Source organism: Vulpes vulpes, chromosome 12, assembly GCF_048418805.1.
Source record: "Vulpes vulpes isolate BD-2025 chromosome 12, VulVul3, whole genome shotgun sequence".
Lineage (NCBI taxonomy): Eukaryota > Metazoa > Chordata > Mammalia > Carnivora > Canidae > Vulpes > Vulpes vulpes.
In genome coordinates, this window is record NC_132791.1 from 116,273,749 (window position 1) to 116,294,611 (window position 20,863).

The following is a 20,863-nucleotide window of genomic DNA, read 5'->3' on the forward strand; positions in this document are numbered from 1 at the left end:
GGACTTTGGCTGCCTTGAGTAGGCAGGTGAATCAGGCTGCACCCCAGCAAGCGAGAGGTGTCAGGGCTTACTCCACGGCCACGGCCACAGCCACCACCATGCATAGGAAGTCCTGGGAGCTGGGCCTGCTGCTTCTGTTGGGGCTGGGGTCCCAGGGCGCCCTGCCCCCACCCTGTGACAGGTAGGAGTGGAGAAGTCGGAGGGAGGGGGCAGGCAGGAAGGCCAGGGCCAGGAGATTGAGATGAGCTCTCCAGCACTGGAGGTCAGCTCTTGGGAGAGAAGGGGAGGGAAGGAAATTAGTTTTCCTTGTGTGGCAGGCTCTGTGCTGGACACCAGGCACCAGACCTCCAGCGCTCGGGAAAGAGCTGGCTGCTGGCTGGCCAGTGTCCTCCCTCCCTCCGCCCCTCACTCTAGCCTCCTCCTCAAACTCTGCAGGGCTCTCCTCTTAGGAAACTTTCTGCCAGTTTTCTGGCTTCTCCAGCCTGTAGGTGAGAGGCAGTATAAGGGCCTGAAAAGCACTCCTGAGTTTCACCTCTAGGACCAAGAGCAAGCCAAACCTCTTTCAGAGCCATAGTTCCCATCTCCAAATGAGACAGATAAATGACCCTGCCCTGCCTCCGAGGCTTACAGGGCATCATCCCTTTCTCACTTAAATGGATTTCTTGAGCTCTCTTGGGCTGCAGGAGCAAACAAGAGAAATGAGGACCCTATCTTCGTGGGCCTTACATAAGTGGTAAGGAAAGTCCTGATAGAAGCATACCCAAAAGTAAAAGGAAGTGAGGGAGCTGCTCGGGGTGAGCAGAGGGTGTTTCAGAGAGGACTGCGAGGGAGGGCGTGTGTGTGGAGGAGATGTTTGAGCAGAACTGTGGAGGCAACCGTCTCTCGCACATCTGGAAGACAGTCCAGACAGGGAAACTGCAATGCAAAGGCTCTGAGGTCATTATTCAAGGGAGGCCTCCATGGCTGGGACAAAGGTAGGAGCAGGCCAGGCAAGAGAGAAGGACCAGGGCTGGGGCGCCGGTGGTAGGACCAGAAAGGTGAGAAGGGGTTCAGTATGGGATATATTTTGAAGGTGGAGCTGATAGGACTTGCTGATGGTTGTGGAATATAAAAGGGAAAGGATTACCTGGAGTGATTCATAGATTTGGTTCTGAGTGATTGTAATAAGGATTTTCAGAGAGGCTGATCACACGATCAGGAGTTTTGTCAAGCATGAGGTTGGTTGCCAAAAGTATAGAAAAACTGTGTCTGGGGTCTGTAACACCACTGCAGCTCCAGTGACTTGGTACTCCCCAGATAGTTACATCCGTGGTGACGTTTATTCTAGTGAAGGATAGTGGTTAAAATCAGGAATGGTAAAAGGCTCATAGGGCAGAGTCCAGGAGGGAAGAAACACAAGTTCCATTCATCTGTATGAATAGCACTTAATTTTTCTTTCTTTCTTTTTTTTTAAAGATTTTATTTATTTTTGAGAGAGAGAGAGAGGCAGAGACACAGGCAGAGGGAGAAGCAGGCTCCCTGTGGCAAGCCTGATATGGGACTCGATTCCAGGACCCTGGGATCACGCCCTGAGCCGAAGGCAGATGCTCAAACACTGAGCCACCCGGGCATCCCTAATTTTTTCAGCAACGTATGTGACAATATGCATGAAAGATGGCCAACCAGGAAGCTTACCTGAGCCTCACACTCAGGGTTTTCACTGGGACTCAGTGACAGAGGCGTGGAGCATCTGTATGCCCTATCTTACCTAGTCTCTAGGTCTTCAAGTCAGAGTGATATTGGGTGGCCCTCAGTCCCTACCATACATCACATTAGTAGCATAAAATATCTGGCATGGCCCAAGGCCTCAGATAAAGCTTTGTCTGGCAGGGCTCCAGCAGATTAGTGCTTATCGCTCAGGAGCTGGGCCCACATCAGACTCTCTGAAATGTGTAGGGTTGGAACACAGCAGGCCCACTAAGTCAATCCCTTATGGCACAAGTTACTTGTTGTATAATGAAGCATTTTGTCTGGTTTTCATCCTGGGCTCCTGGGACATAATCTCTAAGCTCTTGGAATTTCCCAAGTGATAGAGTTTTGGGTATCCGTGGTGGCACTGATAGTTTATATTAATGGGGTGACTCGTGGGAGCCCCTACATGATCATGCTAATAGGATGTCTCAGGATGGGCAAGGCCATACCAGAAAGACTGTGTGAGTAGAGGATTGATGCCTTGGGCCACAGGATGCCAACTCGACCTCCTGACTTCTGGGGCAGAGGGAGCTGAAGACAGCTCAGTCACATGGCCAGTGATTCAACCAACCGTGTGAATGAGACCCCAGTACCAAAACTCTTCACACCAAAACTCAGGGGAGCATCCTGTTTGGTGAGCACTTTGACTTACTACGAAGGTGATGTATCCTGATTCTTTGGGAAGAAGATAGGGAAACTGCATTCGGGACTGTCCCAGACCTCCTCCTTTGTGTGTCTTTGGCTGGTCCTTATAATAAGCTATAATCGTAAGTATAGTGCTTTCCTGGGTTCTGGGAGTCTGCACATTATTGAACCTGATGGGTTGATTGCAACCTCCAAATTTGTAGCCAGTTGGTCAGAAATGGGCGTAGCTTGGGGACCAGGGAACTGGCAGTGCTAGCTGGAGTGAGGCCTGTCTTGTTGTGGACTGTGCCCATGGCCTGAGCTAATTGGTACCAAGATTAGATTGTAGTATTGCAGATGATGTCAGAAAAGGTGTGATTTGCTAGAATGACCTTGATTGGCTGGAACATGTGGCTCAGGGAAAGCAAGATGAAAGAACAATGGATGAGCATGCTTTGGTTCCTGGATGGCTGTAGGGTCGCCCATGGTTTGGAACAGCAGCTATGTTGTGATCGGTTCCTGGAGGTGAAAGTTATCAATGGAATTTGGAGATGACGGATCCAACTCCCAGAGTGTTGGCTCACTAGGTGCTTAAGAAAATAAATAATAAGAAAAAATTTTAAAATGCAATCCCTGGATTATTATTATCCTATAATAGCAAACATGGAAGCGAGAGATGGGCCAAACTTCGACTCTGGCCAGTCCAAACCTCAGCCTCCCATCTCAAGGCCCCTGCCTAAGGAATGTGAGGGGGAGGATCCCACTTCTGGCTGGCCTGAGGTGCAGTCACAGCCTCAGAGCTGTTTGCAAAGGGAAAAAAAATGAATCTAAAACAACAATAATGAAGCAAGCTAGACTGATTTCCAAGAGAATAGAATAGACGGGGAGGGAGCCAATGGACTCGTCCCAGCAGGGTGGAATCTTTAAATAGTTATTGAGAAATGGGGTGAATAAAGCTGTGGGTAGAAATGTTAATGCAGCACTTCTTCGAAATTGAGTGGACCAATGGGAGCCCTGGAGGCCCCCAAGATGCAAGGGACCTAAACAAATCTGTTTTAATCACCCTACTTTGAAGGAAATAGGAAAAAACTTTGCAAGGCAAATATGATAATGAGAAACCTGACCTCCCACCTCCTGAGGCAATGGCCCTGCAATTTAATCAAAATTAAGATTGATGACAAGGTGAGACCCTAGCTTTGTCTCCTGCTGGGGAGGCAAAATGTTACACATATGAGCAGGCAAAATGGTCAGAGGGTAGAGAAGATTCTGGACTCTGTGCCCTGGGGTCCCATGCACTATATACCAAAAGCTCCAGTGAAGCCATGAAAGGGGCTACAGTCAGACTGATAGGACATAAAAACGCAAGAGTTGGTGGGATTAAGGTGAATGTTGGGATGGAAATCGGAATGTTTAGACAGACTATATGTCAAGGGGTTGTTTCTCCTTCTGCTGAATGCTTTTGAGGAGTGGCTATCACGTCTGGCCCCGGGGTGGCATCTACCTCTCCTAGTACTGTAAAACCCAAACTGTCATGGTTAGGAACACCAGGGTCAAAGGGACTGAGGTGAAAGCTTATTTGGTGTTTGAACACTTTTCACGTGAAGTGATTGCCTCTTTTGCTGGATGCGTTACAGGGGCGGACATTGTGTGGAGAAAGGAATGTTTCCAGTCTCTAGTATTATAAAACAAAAGGCATGTAAATCTACCCATCATGCTATTGCTTCTTGTATGGATAGGACATTCCAACGGGCACCAGTAAGATTGCCTGAGGTCACCCAGATCACATCCTTCGGTGGAGCCTAGAGGGCACCTTGGGGCCCCTCCCAGCACGCCTGCCAGACTTTGGACTAGAAAAATGTCCATTTAAGAGGCAATTACTAGCTTGTTATCAGGCATTAATTGAGACTGCCCCTCTGAAGGACAGATAATTTTTTTTCTAAGATTTTATTTATTTGGGGCAGCCCAGGTGGCTCAGTGGTTTAGCACCGACTTCGGCCCAGGGTGTGGTCCTGGAGACCCGGGATCAAGTCCCATGTCAGGCTCCCTGCATGGAGCCTGCTTCTCCCTCTGCCTATGTCTCTGCCTCTCTCTCTCCCTGTCTCTCATGAATAAATAAATAAAAGCTTTTTTTAAAAAAAAGATTTTATTTATTTAACAGAGAGCAAGTGAGAGAGCACAAGCAGAGGAGCAGCAGAGGGAAAGGGAGAAGCAGACTCCCTGCTGAGAAGGGAGCCCCATGTGGGGCTCCATCTCAGGACCCTGGGATTATAACCTGAGTCAGAGGCAGATGCCCAACCAACTGAGCCACTCAGACGCCCCAACATAAGATAATCTTAAAGCCTGAAACACCCACAGTATCTTGGGTGATGTTGGAGAAACGATCTAAGAGGAAGAGCAGTGCCTGGAAGAGTTCCATAATGCAGGGGACATGGCCTATGCAGGGGCATGCTGCTGGGGGAACGTAGAACTAACCCCATACTTTTCCTCTAGAACTGACTTTGGAACCAAGTGAGGAGTGCTGGATTCTACTGCCACTTGGATAGTGCCCTATAGACAGCTCTTGGTTCATAGATAGTCATTCCTCTTTTTTTTTTTTTTTTCCATTTGTTCATGAGAGACAGAGAGAAAGAGGCAGAGACACAGGCAGAGGGAGAAGTAGGTTCCTTGCAGGGAGTCCGATGTGGGACTTGATCCCAGGACCCCGGGATCATGCCCTGGGCTGAAGGCGGCACTAAACCACTGAGCCACCCAGGCATCCCTGGATGGTCCTTCCAAGGAACAGACAGCACAGGAAGCCTGCCACCCTGACCAAAGATGATAAAACCAGGGGCGCCTGGGTAGCTTAGTGGGTTAAGCATCCAACTCTTGATTTTGACTGAGGTCATGATCTCAGGGTCATGAGACCCAGCTCCATGTCGGGCTCCATGCTGAGTGTGGAGTCTGCTTCTTCCTTTCCCTCCATTCATTCGCTCTTTATCTCTCTCAAATAAATAATTAAGATCTTAAAAAAAAAAAAAAAGAAAACAACAACAGATCAGCTTGGTGGGCTGAACTGCATACTATTTGTCACTGTGCTTCTACCTACTTTTAGTGGCCACCATCCTGGCCATATGGTCAGGCGGAAGGACCATGGAAAGTGGTCCACAGCAACAATGCCTGTGCGTGGCACCGGCCTGGAAATTTAAGGGGTCCCTGGAAATTTAAGGGGTTCGTTAAAATAGAACACACTGATGCCTATGAGAAGGACCCCCTTCTCAGACTGGAAAATAATTAGGGCCAGCAAGTGGGAATCCCCATGTGTTCACATGAGGTGGCCACTCATATTCACAAACCAATGGGACATCGAGAGGTTACAGCCATGCAGAGGTGGTCTGAATCTGGATATACAGCACTTGCCACCTCTGAGGCACAAAATGCCAATAAGAGCTGTCCTGTCAACAAAGGAGATGGGCTACAGGGCAGATTCCCTGGTGAGGCTGGCCAGTGAGATTGATGCTGGCAGGAACAGACACTCGGTGCCAGGTGTAGCAATACATGCCCAAAATACCATAAAAGGACCAGATCAGAAAATACGGCGCCAATTTGGACACTGAGTTACATTTTCCAGAACAGGGAATACTTTCGTCCTCCGATTAATGGTATAATAGAAAGCTGGAATAGACCATTTTTAAAAAAGATTTTATTTATTTATTCATTAGAGACACACAGAGGCAGAGACATAGGCAGAGGGAGAAGCAGGCTCCTTGCCAGGAGCCTGATGTGGGACTCGATCCCCAGCTCCGGGATCACTCCCTAAGACGAAGGCAGATGCTCAACCGTGGAGCCACCCAGACATCCCTGGAATGGACAAATAAAACACTGGTTGTCTGAAGCGGGGAGATGCAGGCACGAAGGGCTGGCTGGCACAACTTCACAGGTGTGTGAGGGGGTCCCACTGGATAGATTCCTCTGCCTTTCTGGGGGAATCTAGGCAAGAAGAGGTAGACAGGAGGCTGGTATGGCCATGAAATTCTTCCCACATGGGAGGAAGACAATGATATGACCATTATTTTCTCTCTTCCCCACGTCACTTCAACCTTCTTTTTTCTACCCCATGCAGAAGGGCCAGGCCCAAGGCAGCAGCTACACGTGTCAGAAGCAGGGATGGTTCCTAGGTAAGAAAATGTAACTCTACCCTTAAACTGCTATATCCGGATTCCTAAGGGCCTGATGCAGTGCGTTGCACCTTCACCCCATCTGGCTAAATGGGAGCGTGACTGGAAGCGGCTGTATTTGGGCCTCACTCAGGCCTATGGGTAGGAAGTAAACCCATGTGACACCATGTGAGTGGGAGGGGACCATGGGGGGCACCTGCCAGACTAGCACTGCTGCCCACAATCTGGGCCAGCGGCCGGACCCAATGTCCTTTCCAAAGGTAGAAAAGTTTGGATATAAATGAAGAGAAGGAGAAACAGTAGCTGAAGGTAAAGAAATGAGTAGTGGAGGAAATCCACTGTTACAGTAACACTTTAAAAGAGGCCCAGAGCAAGAAGTGATGCGGCCTCATGGTTCAGCTACACCTGACGCCTGAAAGGGTGAACACACATATTGCCGAGACCATTCCTGCTTTGGAACCTGAGAGAAAAAGCGGAAGCCTGCAAACCTGAGTTGGCCTTGTTAGGAGACATTCTCATCATATGATGTGATACTGGACTAGACTAATCATGATTGTATGAGAGTCTAGTAATGTGCCAACATCTTCTGACTCCTTTTCCAGCTCACATCTACCATAGCGTGATACGGTAAAACACCGGCCTTGTTGGTTAGATTATAATATTAATATTGACGGTCAAATGTATTGGGAAACTTAGTTAAAAGCTTCCTATCCCTACCCTAGCTCTGAATGTTTGGTATATTCTTGTGGATACTATTGCTTTATCTGTTATATAAATGCTACAGGAAATGTAGACGCTCAAGGGATGAATGTTTTGCTAAAAGGGACTGTTTGCCACAGATCAGGGGTAACCTGTTGTATAACAAAGAACATGTCAGTCCTTTGACCCAGTTTCCTGGAATGTAACCTCTGAGCTCTTGAAACTTCCCAAGTGATAGGAGAGCCTTGTGCCTTCCGGTAGGCTCTGCTAGTTTACGTTAATGAGGTGACTCATGGTGAGTCCTTAGCCGGTCATGCGAATGAGACGTCTCAGGATAGGACCACTCTGTGCCTGAAAGACTGGCCGTGTGATTAGAGGGTTGGTGTTTGGGCCACATGATATCAGCCCAACCTCCAGGGAGGAGAAGATAGCTGAAGATTGAGTTCAATCACATGGCCAATGATTCAATCAATCATACCCATGCAGTGGGACTCTGACTTAAAAAAAACCTCTGATTTAGCATTTTAGGATGTTCTTCACAGAGCTGATTAAAAAGTTGAAACATGAAAAAATAAAAAAATAAAAAAATAAAAAAAACTCTGCACACCAAGGCTCAGTGAAGTGTCCTATTTGGTGAACACATCAAAGTCCTAGGAGGGTGACAGACATGTCCCGATTTCACCAGGGGGAAGACAAAGAAGCTCTATGTTCAGGACCCTCTCAGACCTCACTCTATATGTCTTGTGGAAATGAACTGAGTGCAAGGGCAGTTTTATTAGAGACTCAGCTCTTAAGCCTACAGAGTCTACACTAACTTGGGGGTGGTTAGCATCAGAACTTGTCAGTCCACCAGCCCACTGGCTTTGGCCTGTGCTCTCTTTCAGCAAAATCATCATATTCAAGCATCTGCATTGAGTATAGTAAATTATGTAATAGATGGATCAGTATATCAGTCTGATTAGGCCCAACCATTGGAGGAGCCAGAGCAGACCAGGAACAGATCGAAACAGCTACTCTAATAAGTAGCCTACAAAGCCTTTACATACATTTTTGTATATTTACACTGATTTGATTATTCACTTCCTTCCTTCATTCTTTTTTATTTTATTTATTTATTTTTTTTTTTTAAGATTTTATTTATTTATTCATAGAGACAGAGAGAGAGGCAGAGGGAGAAGCAGGCTCCATGCAGAGAGCCTGATGTGAGACTCAATCCCAGGTCCCCAGGATCGCACCCCAGGCTGCAGGCGGCGCCAAACCACTACGCCACCAGGGCTGCCCCCTTCATTCTTTTTTTAAAGATTTTATTTATTTTGAGAGAGTGAGAGCATGCAAATGAGCGGGGGAGGGACAAACAGAAAGGGAGAGAGAGAGAATCTCCATGGTGTGGAGCCTGATGTGGGGTTGATCCCAGGACCCTGAGATCATGATCTCAGCTGAAATCAAGAGTCAGACGCTCAACCGTCTGAGCCATCCAGGCACCCCCACTGTTTGTATCTTAATGATAAACTTGTGCAGAACTACATAGCACAGAAATTAGCTAAATCCACTTCTTCCTTGGACCAGTCATTTCCCATTGCTGTTTCATTCTGAGGAGGCTTTAACTCCCTCTTCAAACATATTCAAGCATCAATATCATAATTATCATATGGATTATTTGCATAAGGTGGTTGAAGCATACTGATAATACCAGTACTATAGCATATCCTGGCGTGGTCATAGTACAATGGGGTTCCATTACAGAACAAACTGCAAGAGTTACACAGGTACTCTAGGGCCTTCTCTGGATTCAAGCCTTGCCCTTATACTGAATATTATTATGGACAGGCATCATTAGCCATGATCTTATTATTTATTATAGCAAATTATTATTTGTTATTTCTGGGTTCTGAGTCAGTTGGAGGCGAAGGTGGTCACCTTGTCTCAGTTTACAGGCTGGCACTGAGACTGGTCTCCATCATATGCTGTTACACGGCAGGGCAGGCCTCCTTCCTAGGGCAGGACACAGATGGTATTCAGAATAGTTTCTATCCCTGCTAACTGTATGACAGGGCATGTCTTCTTCTGCTCTATTCCTGGAACAAGGGCAGTCAGAGCACATTGGGGTAAAGTAAAAATGTCCAGAGAACTAGATTTGCAGGACTAGAAGATTCCCATAAGCATGGCTCTTGAGCCTCAGTAGCCAGTATAGAAGGCCATTGCCTCATGGCTACTCTGGCTTCAATCCACATTAACAGTCAGGAGGCTCTGGGGTGAGGGTGCAGGCCCCTTCCTGGTGCTGGACCCTGGCATTATCCAGCGTTTTCTGTTGCCATGGCCTGACCCGTTTCACCAAAGCCTCATTGTCTATCCAGCCTGACTCCAGGCCTTTGCTTTCGTTTTGGACAGAACTTCTAATCTGCTTATTCTAGCTAATATTTTTGCCTCTGAATGCCTCTCTTCATTAAAAGTAAATTCAGTTTGTTCCATAATGGGGGACCTATCTCCCCTAAACCCTTTCCAAGCTTGGTGCAGAGCCTGACACAGGGCTGGATCTCACAACCGTGAGATCATGACCTGAGCCAAAATCAAGAGTCGGACACTTAACCAACTCAGCCACCCAGGTACGCCCCCCACCCCCAGATTTTTCATGTCTCACAGTCCAGTGTTGTTTAATCTACCATGTATGTTGTTGCCATTAGATACTAAGAGCCTGAGTGCAGCTTGGAGACATGTTTGGTACCCAGAAATGGTGGGTCCCCCATATGAGGATGAAATGAGTGATAGTCATGCCTAGATGCAATTTATTTTGAGTATGCCGTAAGGCCTCCCATGGCCTTCCTCATCTCAAGATGAGGCTTTTCCCCAGAGGGATTTGGATGTACTATATGATACCTACTGTTTTCATCCCACAAGAAATCCATGTTTCCCTTTCTGTTTAGTAGTATTCTATTCACAAAAACAAGGGTGATCTACATTTGTGCATATAGCACATGGCACATGCTGCTATGTTTTGTCCATTAAAATCAAGGGATTTTATTTTTTTTATTTTTTTATTTTTATTATTTTTTAAGATTTTATTTATTTATTCACGATAGACATAGAGAAAGAAGCAGAGATACATGCCGGGAGCCTGACACGGGACTCGATTCTGGGACTCCAGGATCGCGCCCTGGGCCAAAGGCAGGCGCCAAACCACTGAGCCACCCAGGGATCCTCGGGAGATTTTTTTTTGGTGTGGAGCCCAGCACAGGGCTTGAACTCATGACCCTGAGATCAAAACCGGAGCTGAAATCAAGAGTCAGATGCTTGGTCCACCTGGGTGGCTCAGTTGGCTAAGCATCTAACTCTTGATTTCAGCTCAGGTCATGATCTCAGGGTCAGGAGATTGAGCCCTGCATTAGGCTCCACACACCACACAGAATCTGCTTGATATCCTTTCTCTCTCTCCCTCCACCCCTCCCTGTGCACACTCACTCTCTCCCTTTATCTCTGAATTAAAAAAAAAAAAAAAAAGATGCTAGATGCTCAGCTGACTGAGCCACCCAGACACCACCCATATCAGCAGCCTTTCTAAGTATTTGATTTTCAAAGTTTATAGTTACACAGCAATCTGCCAAGAGTTATAAACTACCCAGTGAGAGTAGTTCCAGGAAGTTCCTTCCCAAATGATACCTTTGTAGTAGGTGTAGTCTAAAAATTTGATGTCGAAAGACACTGGCCAGTCACTAGGGTTGCCTTTGGTCATCAACAGCGCAGTTCAACATCACATCCTCAGCCGGAATGTCTCCCAGAGCCATGCCAGTCGTGTTCGCAGGCTTCCATTCAACGTCAGCAGGCTCCAAAGGCAGGGTGAACATGGCAGGCACAGGGCATGCCCATGCATTTCAGGCATCCGCTATGATTGTCCTAAGGACCATGGTAACCTCTTGCTCTCCCCAGGCACCCGTGGCATGCTCAATTACCCATTTTCATTGAACACCCACTTATTCATCTCTTTGCCTTCAGCTGCATTTCCTCCTCTCCGTTTGGCATTGATTTTTCACTCCACCTTTCCCCCTTTGGAAGGGACATCAGCTTCGGCCACCCTACCCATCCAGATCTCCAGCAGCACAGCCAGCCTTGCGAGTGTCGCCCCTAGTCCTCGTGCGTCCATATAGGATAGAGTTATGCAGCCCGGAACAAGTGGCTGTTCCCCGCTCCCCCAGACGGGTACAGCTGAGTTCACTGTTAGCACGGGGCGGGCACAACCCGCCCCATTAGGCCCTTGGGAATTCTGGCACAAGGATTTGAAAAGAGAACTACAGTCTTGCTTGGGGATCATTCATGCTTCTGGCACCGCAGTGGCAGTCAGGTCCTTGGAGGCTAAAGGTAAGTTGAGATGCAGTGGGAAGGAATTGTATAGTCCTGCCACCAGCCTCTCTTCCTGTCCCCCAGAAAAGTAGCCGAATCTATCCAGTAGATAGCCTCCTTTGGTCCCCATCCCATGTTCAGTGTGAGCACCTACTTGTGACATTGTGTAAGTCCGCCCTTCAAGCTTTTCTCTCTCCCTGTTTCAGAGAACAGGTGTTTCTTTTTAAATTTTTTAAAGATTTTTAAAAAGATTTTTTAAATTTATTTATTCATGAGAGACGCAGAGAGAAAGAGAGGCAGAGACACAGGTAGAGGGAGAAGCAGGCTCCACGCAGGAAGCCCGATGTGGGACTCGATCCCAGGTCTCCAGAATCAGGCCCTGGGCTGAAGGCTGCGCTGAACCTCTGAGCCACCCTAAATAAAATAAAGATTTTATTTATTTGAGCAAGAGCAGGGATCCCTGGGTAGCGCAGCGGTTTAGCGCCTGCCTTTGGCCCAGGGCGCGATCCTGGAGACACGGGATCGAATCCCACATCAGGCTCCCGGTGCATGGAGCCTGCTTCTCCCTCTGCCTATGTCTCTGCCTCTCTCTCTCTCTCTCCCTCTCTCTGTGACCATCATAAGTAAATAAAAAAAAAATTATTTGAGCAAGAGCAGGAGCAGGGGGTAGTGGGAGAAGGAAAGGGAAAAGCAGACTCCCCGCTGACTGGGGAGCCTGATGTGGGCTCGATCCCAGGACCCTGGGATCATGACATGGCTGAAGGCAGGTGCTTCACTGACTGAGCTGCCCAGGTCCCCACCAGACAACAAATGTTTCAGTTGCCTGTTCTGGTTGTGTATCAAGCCAGCGCTCTGAGGGTGACACGCAGCACACTGTGTCCATTTGGTGTGATATCTCTTAGCCAGAGTGGGAACTACTGACCAGATCGGCACAGTATCTTCTGTTCCGATACAGTATTGTAAGCATATTTGTCTACAATGAAGTAAGCAAAGCTACTTTAATGGGCCCCTTGAATTTGCAGAGTGATTTCCTGAGGCTCATGCCCCATGCGGGCATCTCCTTTCCCAGTCCAGGTTTTCCCTGCCCGAGAGTCAATAAAAACCCCAACACAGGGGTGCTTGCGGGGCTCAGTGGGTTAAGGGTTCAACTCTTGATCTTGGCTCAGGTCCTGATCTCAGGGTCATCGGTTCAAGCCCTCTGTTGGGCTCCATGCTGGGCATGGAATCTATTTAAAACAGAATCAACATAGGAGCTTTTTGCTTTCAATTTTCCATCGCTGCAAGGGAAAGAGCATGCAGTGTAGCCCCCTGAGCTGATTTGTTCTTGCAGAGATTCCCAGGAGTCGGTCAGAGTGCAGTGGCCTTGCAGACGAGATACGGTCCGTCCGCCTCGCACTGCCATCGGTAGCAAAGCAGCTTTCTTTTGGTCACGGAGAGCTGCCACAGCGGCTCCTCGGGTGCTTCCCGCAGCCCTGCAGAGGGTGGGGGGAAGAAGGCCACCTGCCCATGTGGTCCCCACGTAGCACCGCCCCGTGTAAACCCTTACCATGTACTAAGGAACTCTTGGGGGAACCGCCTTCTTTACCAGAGGGTTTCTCTGACATCACCCGGGACACCATTCAGGATTATCTGCTGTTCTCCAGTCACAGAAGTGGTTTCCATAAACACCCAATAGCAGGCTAGTGATTGTCTCCACAGTGATTTGTATCATACGCCGCATTCGAGAATTTTCTGGGCCAAGGGCTCAGCAATTGCCCCTGGGTGTAACTTACAGGATTTTGCCTTAAGCCCTCCGGTCAGGTTCACAGGGGCCAGGCTGGCCGAGGCTGTACAGAGTTGGCCTCACCCCTCCTAACGTGTCACCAATTAAAGGGCTCTTGTCCTTTGTCCATTGGGTCTCCCACACAGTTCCCAGTTACCAACCAGTAAGTGGGCTCAGGCACTTGTTCAGGTCCTTTACTGCAGGGGGCGCTCCTCGTTTCTCTCAGCTGGGTAGGTCACCACCACCCACAAACCCCTCCCACACCTGGGCACACACATGCACGGGCACACTCACGCACGGACCCAGTCCGGGCCAGCAATGTGCCCAGGCTCCAGCTTTCCTACTCTCCTCCCCGGCACCGCCTGCAGCCAGATTTACTGCCACGGGGAGCTCTTGCACCAAGTTCAGATGGCCAAGCTCTACCAGGATGACAAGCAATTTGTGGACATGCCACTGAACTCGGCTCCAGGTGAGGCACCCGGGGGGCACCCGACTTCCTGAACCTTCTACATCAAAGGTGACAGAGGACAAGAGCAGGCAGAGAGGGAGCCTCTCCATCAGGGAGGGGCTCCTGGGGTCCAACTGATCCGTCCTTGCCCCCGTACCCCAGACCAGGTTCTGCAGCACTTCCGCGAGCTGGCCGCCACCCACAACCAGAGCATCCCCCCAGAGCAGCTGCGGGCCTTCATCCAGGAGCACTTCCAGGCCGGGGAGCAGGAGCTGCAGCCCTGGACTCCCGAGGACTGGAAAGACAGGTACCACCTAGATGGAAAAACAGGAGGGGGCCCTTCAGATAGGCCTGCCTCCCTCAACCCCATGGGGTCTGTGTTCTCCCAGCCCCCAGTTCCTGCAGAAGATCTCGGACCCCAAGCTGCGAGCCTGGGGAGGGCAGCTACACGAGCTCTGGAAGAGACTGGGAAAGAAGGTATCAACATCCTGGGCCTTAGCCGGGGGATGGAGTAAGGAGGGACAGGGAGATGCCAGCTTGGGGCCCACGTTGTCCTTTGAGCACAGACTGGGACCCCACCATCGAGTCCTTGAATGGAGCTCTCTGGAAAGAATTTCTGGAGAGGGAGACATGAACATCTACTTCTAACTTCTCATTTCCTCCTGAAGCCCTCACTGTCCTCCCCTCTAGGCAAACCTAGTCTGTCTGCCTCCTCCAGGCTGCCCAGCTAGGCTCACTCTTCCTGAGGAAATCAGGTCAGGCCTGTGCTCTGGAAATTGTCGTTGCTGAATGTGGCTTGTGGTCAGCACAGTCTGTTAGATGCTTCTCTCCTTTGAGGCTCAGGGAGGGCAGTGATTTGCCCAAGGCTTCACAGCATCTGTCCTCCCAGAGGATGGGGGCCCTGGGTCTCTGGGGCCTGGCTTGGCAGTGGCAGCAGAGATGGGGAAGGGCAGTGGAGGACACGGTCCCCCTACCTGGTCCTAATGATAGCCACTGCTTGGTGAGCACCTGCCAGTGCCAGGCTGAGTTAGCAGGGACCCCAGAGGCCAGCATGGGGGGCCGAGCAGACCAGGCTCCCAGGGGCTCAGGCCTTGGCCAAAGCCACACAGCTGACCCGCCCCAGAGCCAGCACCCATGCCCCGGCTGCCTGGCTCCAGAGCCCAGAGCTGCCAGGGCCTCCACGGCCCGGCCTCCTCCAGCCTCGACACCGTGGGGGCCGCGGGCACCCTGTGCCCTCTCCCCTGACTGCAGGTGAAGCCCGAGGTCCTCAGCCACCCGGAGCAGTTCTCTCTCATCTACGCGGCACACCCCTTCATCGTGCCTGGGGGGCGCTTCACCGAATTCTACTACTGGTGAGAGACCAGGGCTGCAGGGGGGAGCCCGGGGCCAGCAGGCCATCCTGAGCAGGGGGGGCACCCTGACTGGCCCCGGGGGGTGCAGGGCGGGGGTGGCGGGGGGCGGCTGAGCTGTCCCTTTCCCCAGGGACTCCTACTGGGTGATGGAGGGGCTGCTCCTCTCCGAGATGCCCCGGACGGTGAAGGGCATGCTGCAGAACTTCCTGGAGCTGGTGCGAATGTAAGAGGGGGCGGGCACCCCAAGGCTGGGGGCAGAGGAGCCGGGGCCACGGGCGTGGCCCTGGGTGGGCCTTGGCCTCGGCCGCGGGGCAGAGGCACCCAGCAGGCCCCTTTGTTGGCAGCTACGGCCACGTCCCGAACGGGGCCCGCGTGTACTACCTGCAGCGGAGCCAGCCCCCGCTCCTGACCCTCATGATGGATCGCTACGTGAGCCACACCAATGACACGGCCTTCCTCCGGTGGGCGCCCCGTCCCCCCGCCGCCCCGCATGCCCCCTACCCAGGACCTCCCAGGGCGGGCCTCAGGGCGTGGGCCTGGGCTGAGGTGGGGCCTGGCTCCTGTCCCAGGGACAGCATCGGGACCCTGGCCTTGGAATTGGACTTCTGGACGCAGAACAGGACCGTCTCTGTGAGCTCGGGGGGGAAGAGCTACGTCCTGAATCACTACGCCGTCCCTTATGGGGGACCCAGGTAAGGAGCTGCCTGCCAGCCTCTCAGGCTCCTGCTGTTCACCTGGTTTGAGGGCCAGGGACGGACCCCGGCTCTCAGAGGCTGATGCTGAAAGCCCTGGGCGATCCAGGACCCACGAAGGGCGATCCAAGGGCAGGTGAGGCAGCAGGGCTCAGCCTCCAGCTTGGGCTCAGAGCCTCCAAGCACTGGGACGCCCACTTTCCTCTTCCAGGCCAGAGTCCTACAGCAAAGATGCCGAGCTGGCAAACACGTTGCCCGAAGGTGAGCAGCAACAAGGGCAGGGATCGGGATGGGGCTGGCGCCTGGTGTGGTGTGTCAGGACCTGGGCCCCCTCCCCGGCTGCCTTGTCCTCACAGGGGACCGGGAGACCCTGTGGGCTGAGCTCAAGGCTGGAGCTGAGTCTGGCTGGGACTTCTCTTCACGGTGGCTCGTTGGAGGCCCAAACCCCAAATTGCTCAGCAGCACCCGGACCAGCAAATTTGTGCCTGTTGACCTCAATGCCTTCCTGTGCCAGGCAGAGGAGCTGATGAGCAACTTCTATTCCAGCCTGGGTGAGCGCGCCGGCGGGAGGAGGGAGCAGGGGGTGCTCGTCCAGCTTGGGTCCTGCCTCAGCCTCAGCCGTGGCGGAAGGGCCTCCAGCCTCCCAGCCTGCTCTGTACCTCACCCCTAGGGCAGGAGCACAAAGGAAGCCCACTCCCTCCTCGCCCTCCCTTTCTGACTGGGAGGGACTTCTTGGGTCTGAGAGGACACCTGAGTCCACACATTCAAACTCCCTCCATTCTTTCTCCCTAAACAATTGCCCTTGGACTTGTCAGAGCTGGGGGGATACACGTGGCCAGTGCCCTCCTAGGACTGACCTGGGAACTGGCCACAGCAGCAACTGGGAGCCCTATGGGGCCACGTGCTCAGGAAATCCTAAGTCCTAGAGGCCAGAAATGTGGGTTCCAAGTACACATGTCCCCTTGGTGTCAGGACTTCTAGCCCTTGGGGAGGACAACAGGAGGAGGCCACAGTACACTTCTCTTGAAGGCATGGGACCCAAGCTCAGCCACCCTGGTTGGTTGCTCAGCCTAAAGACAGTGTCACCTCAGGGAACAGCGTCCAAGCCACAAAGTACAGAAATCTGTGGCAACAGCGCTTGACTGCCATGAAGGCCATCCTGTGGGATGAGGAGAAAGGTGCCTGGTTTGACTATGACCTTGAGAACAGAAAGAAGAACCTAGAGTTTTACCCATCCAACCTCACTCCTCTCTGGTCTGGCTGTTTCTCTGACCCAAACGTCGTGGACAAGGTTCTGAAATATCTGGAGGTGAGGGGGGCAGCAGGGCGGGCTGGTACACTGCAGGCAGGACCGCCTGCTCTCTCCCTGACTCTGAGCTAGTGACCTCTGGCAAGGGACAGTCACCCCCTCCTGCTCCACCCCTCGGTCTGAGCCTGCGGGTCCCACTGGAGCCACCAGGGGGCAGCTGCGAGCCAAGAGAAAAGCCCAAGAAGGGGGACACCTGGCTTTAGGGGGGCCCAGCCAGCCTCCTGGCTCCTCATCCAGACCCCACCCAGTCATAGAAATGTCTGGAACCTTTCAGGACAGCCAGATCTTGACCTACCAGTACGGGATCCCGACCTCTCTCCAGAACACAGGCCAGCAGTGGGACTTCCCCAACGCCTGGGCCCCCCTGCAGGACCTGGTCATCAGAGGTAGGGAGGCAGGGATGGGGCATAGCCCAGGGCCTTACCCCTTGCACCTTGCTGACCCCTTGGGTCAGCCTCCCGGTGCTGGGGAGGTGTGAACAAAAGCCGTGGGGGCCTTTCTCTGGCTCTTCTGTTCTCTGGTTTCCCACCCAGCAGACATTTGTGTCCACCCTCACCTGTCAGGGGAACCAGCCCTCCTTCCTCCCTCCAAACTCAGGCCCTGGGTGAGGAGCACATTGGCTTTTCACAGGGCTCACAAGGGAGGTCTTAGGGCCGGGCCTCTTTCTCTCTCCTTGGAGAGAGGAAGGCTCAGGCCTCAGCTGCTCCTGGGATGGGGACTCAGGAGATTCAGGGTCCTGCCTGGGGTGGGGTCCAGGTCTGGCCAAGTCTCCCTCACCTCGGGCCCAGGAAGTGGCTTTCCAGCTGGCTCAGAACTGGGTCCGAACCAACTTTGAGGTCTACTCCAGAGACTCAGCCATGTATGAGAAGGTGAGCTGCTCCTGAGCCCAGACCCTCCTGGGGCTCCTCCCCCTGGGGAGCAGGGGTAGGGGAGTGGGGGGCGGGGATCGCCAGGCTTTGCAAAGCCCAGGGACAGTGGTGACGCCCGGTGGTCATTCTCAGGCACTGCAGGGGTGGGAGCTGCAGGCCAGAGCCCCTTCTCCCAAGGAGGCTCCCATGTGTTGCTCCCCCTGGAGGGCTGGGATGGGGAGCCTGGGGGCCTTGCCGACCTTACAGCCTGTCCTGTTCCCAGTATGACATCAGCAATGGTGGTCAGCCAGGTGGTGGAGGGGAGTACGAGGTTCAGGTGAGTGGCCCACACCCTACAGGGGACTTTGTCCCCACAGCAGGCCATGACCCCCTCCAACCCCCATCTGGGCCTCTGATTCCTCCCATTATGTGGGTCCACTGGGAGGAGGCCAACTGGAGCTCCTTTGTACCCCTGGGGCTAGGCAGTTCCAGGGTGTGTGGGTGGGGATCTCACAGACCCTGAAGGACCCCACTGGCTCTGTCTCTCCAGGAGGGCTTTGGGTGGACCAATGGAGTGGTCCTGATGCTCCTGGAGCGCTATGGTGACCGGCTGAGCTCGGGCAGCCAGACAGTTTTCCTGCAGCCCCACTGCCTCACGGCTGCCCTTCTGCTCAGCCTCCTGCTCGGCCTCCTGCCACAGTGATGGGCCTCCTTGCCCCGTGGGCCTCATTAAACTTCTGTGTGATTCCCTACCTTCTCCTGCCTCTTCATCGTCCATCCCCCAGCCAGTCCTGGGGAGGGTCCCAGAAGTCATGGGTTAGACCCGTGTCCCTCCTGGAACAATAAGGAGGAAATCCTGTTCTGTGGGGACACAGCCCTATACCCCATGCAACCTGGTTTCCCAAACACGTACTCCAAATGCTTTATTGTTCTTTTGAGATGCTTACAAATACTGAAAGTCACCCAGCCTGGGGCCCAGCAGCCACGGCCCAGTGGTGGGCAGGGAGGTGGGCTTAGTGTTAAGGCGTGAAGGGCCAAAGCCAGGCAGCTGGTGGCCTGGTCCTCTGCTCTCCATTTCTGTCACCCTTCTGATGCTGAAGGGAGGGCAGCCACACCTCAGGATCCTCTCCCTCTGCTGCCTCCTCTCCTGCTCAGGTTCTCCCTGGAGTGTCTGAGCAGCCCTCCAACCCTGTTAGAAACCCAGCCTGTACAGAACCCGTGTAGCCGCCGTTCCCATCAGCTCCCCTCCTCTTCCAGTCTCTGGATGTAGGAGCTTCGTCCCTTCTGGCTCTAAGCAAGGCACGAGTGGAAGGGAGAGGGCTGGGCTGGGGGGCCACAGGCTGTGCATCGGGGCCTGGAGACACAGGTGGAGGGCGAAGAGGGGGTGTCTGGTCCCTTCCCCCGCTCCCAGCGTGAGATGCACAAGGTCCTGGGCTGGAGAGATGGCAGGACGTACCCTCAGGTGGGCCCACAGTAGAAGCATGGGCAGAACCATAGAGCCCAGGCAATGAGTATGTAACCATGGCGGTGAAGCAGTCACTATGGAGATCAGAGTTTGGGGTCTGCAAAAAGGGGGTGGGGCTGGGACCTCAAGGATGACACCTGAGGTCTCTGGCCCTTGAACAAAGTAATAAAATGCAGGAGAGCAGGGTGGAGCAGGGTTTGACAAGTGCACCGCCTGAGCTGGTTCCCCACTCTGGATGTGGCTCTCCTCAGCCCCCGAGGCCCCTGCAAAGGGGGGCTGAGGCAGGAGGGGATCTTTGGCAGATTCTGGTACCATAATTTGTCCTTTGCAAAAGAGAACACAGGCTGGGGAGCGCAGGGCCCGGTCAGAGCTCGAGGCCCCCTCTGCACCGGCTCCTCAGCCCGGGCAGGCCTGGGCCAGGACCCCGAAGGGTTATTGCAAATTCTGAGTTCCCAGGAGCCTCCCCACTTTTTATCCATTGGCCGGTACGTTAGGGGCCCGAGCTCCTTACAGAGGAGCACGCAGTCTGGTACAGGAGCCCCGGTGGCGGCGCTCCGCCCTCCTAGGGCCCCGGGGAGCGCTCCCGCGTGGCCTAGGGCCCAGGGTGCGGCTCTGTCTCCGGGGGGCAGCAGGTGGGCTGGCCCCAGGGTCCGGGAGGCCCGCCCACCACAGTCAGTTCATGAACTGAGTGTAGCCCTCCGCTCCCGTGACGATGACGTCCATCCAGATGCGCATGGCCTCTGCAGACGGGGCCACCATGTAATACAGCCGGTCGTGGGTCTTCACACAGAAGGTGAGGGCTGGGTTCGGGCTCTGCCCAGGGCGAGAGGAAGGGCTGACTGAGACGGGGCTCACCTCTGACGCTCCATCTGCCCTTTCCCTCCCCGTCTCCAGGGTGCCCCGGCGCTCGAGCCTGAGTCCCAGACAGGCCTCAAACCTGGTCCCCACCGGGAGGCCCCAGGCGGAGTGTTCCCCTCCTCACACCCAAGGCGTCCTGGGACCTTGTCAGGGCCATACCCCGCCCCGGGGGGCCCTGTCGTGGGGCACCCCACCCCCCACCCCAGGCAAAAGATTATCAGAGAATGAGACACAAAGGGTTATTGCAGTGAGAACCAGAGCGTCCTCCGGTCACCAGAGGGGCAGATGGAGAAAGCTGCCAGTGGGATGCTGGGCCCAGGGCCCCAGAGGAGCAGAGGTCAGGGCTGCGGTGGCAGAGGCTTGGGGAGAGGCTGATTTCAGGAGGGCAGAGGGCCCGGGCCTCAAACATGTCCACTTTATCGGTCCCCTCTGCCCAAGCCCATCCCTGGAACCCCTTCCCCCCCGCCTCTTTGCCTTCCCTCTGCGCTGCCTGCCTCCCCACAGGGGCTCCCGGCAGCCCCCGCTGCTCCTCCCTCAGGCCCAGGGAAGGAGGCTGGGTCAGGGGAGAGTAGAGGGTCAGGGACCAGGA

The 20,863-nt window shown here is 53.2% G+C and overlaps 2 protein-coding genes across 51 annotated transcripts in view; one reads left to right on the forward strand and one right to left on the reverse strand.

Annotated features, from left to right (window-relative positions):
* TREH (trehalase) lies at positions 1-18,703 on the forward strand. The gene is made up of 15 exons (XM_025999126.2): positions 1-181; positions 13,671-13,771; positions 13,913-14,057; positions 14,140-14,227; positions 15,002-15,102; positions 15,233-15,325; positions 15,447-15,563; positions 15,672-15,794; positions 16,006-16,055; positions 16,151-16,345; positions 16,886-17,103; positions 17,378-17,489; positions 17,860-17,972; positions 18,235-18,288; positions 18,502-18,703. The coding sequence occupies exons 1-15, from the start codon at positions 99-101 to the stop codon at positions 18,652-18,654; spliced, it is 1,746 nt and encodes a 581-aa protein (XP_025854911.2). The 5' UTR covers positions 1-98; the 3' UTR covers positions 18,655-18,703.
* Positions 18,704-18,848: 145 nt separating this feature from the next.
* PHLDB1 (pleckstrin homology like domain family B member 1) overlaps positions 18,849-20,863 on the reverse strand; it is a 46,411-nt gene continuing 44,396 nt past the window's right edge. For all 50 annotated transcript variants that reach the window (XM_072729612.1, XM_072729615.1, XM_072729631.1 and 47 more), the window contains one exon: positions 18,849-20,229. In XM_072729612.1, coding sequence (XP_072585713.1) covers positions 20,089-20,229 — 141 coding nt within the window. In that variant the 3' untranslated portion in view covers positions 18,849-20,088. The remainder of the gene's footprint in view (positions 20,230-20,863) is intronic.

Bases quoted from the DNA above. Each gene is read 5' to 3' on its own strand.
- TREH (XM_025999126.2), top strand. From the start codon at position 99: ATGCATAGGAAGTCCTGGGAGCTGGGCCTGCTGCTTCTGTTGGGGCTG. The intron at 15,564-15,671 runs GTGGGCGCCCCG...CTCCTGTCCCAG, and splicing joins AATGACACGGCCTTCCTCCG to GGACAGCATCGGGACCCTGG. The intron at 16,056-16,150 runs GTGAGCAGCAAC...TTGTCCTCACAG, and splicing joins GGCAAACACGTTGCCCGAAG to GGGACCGGGAGACCCTGTGG.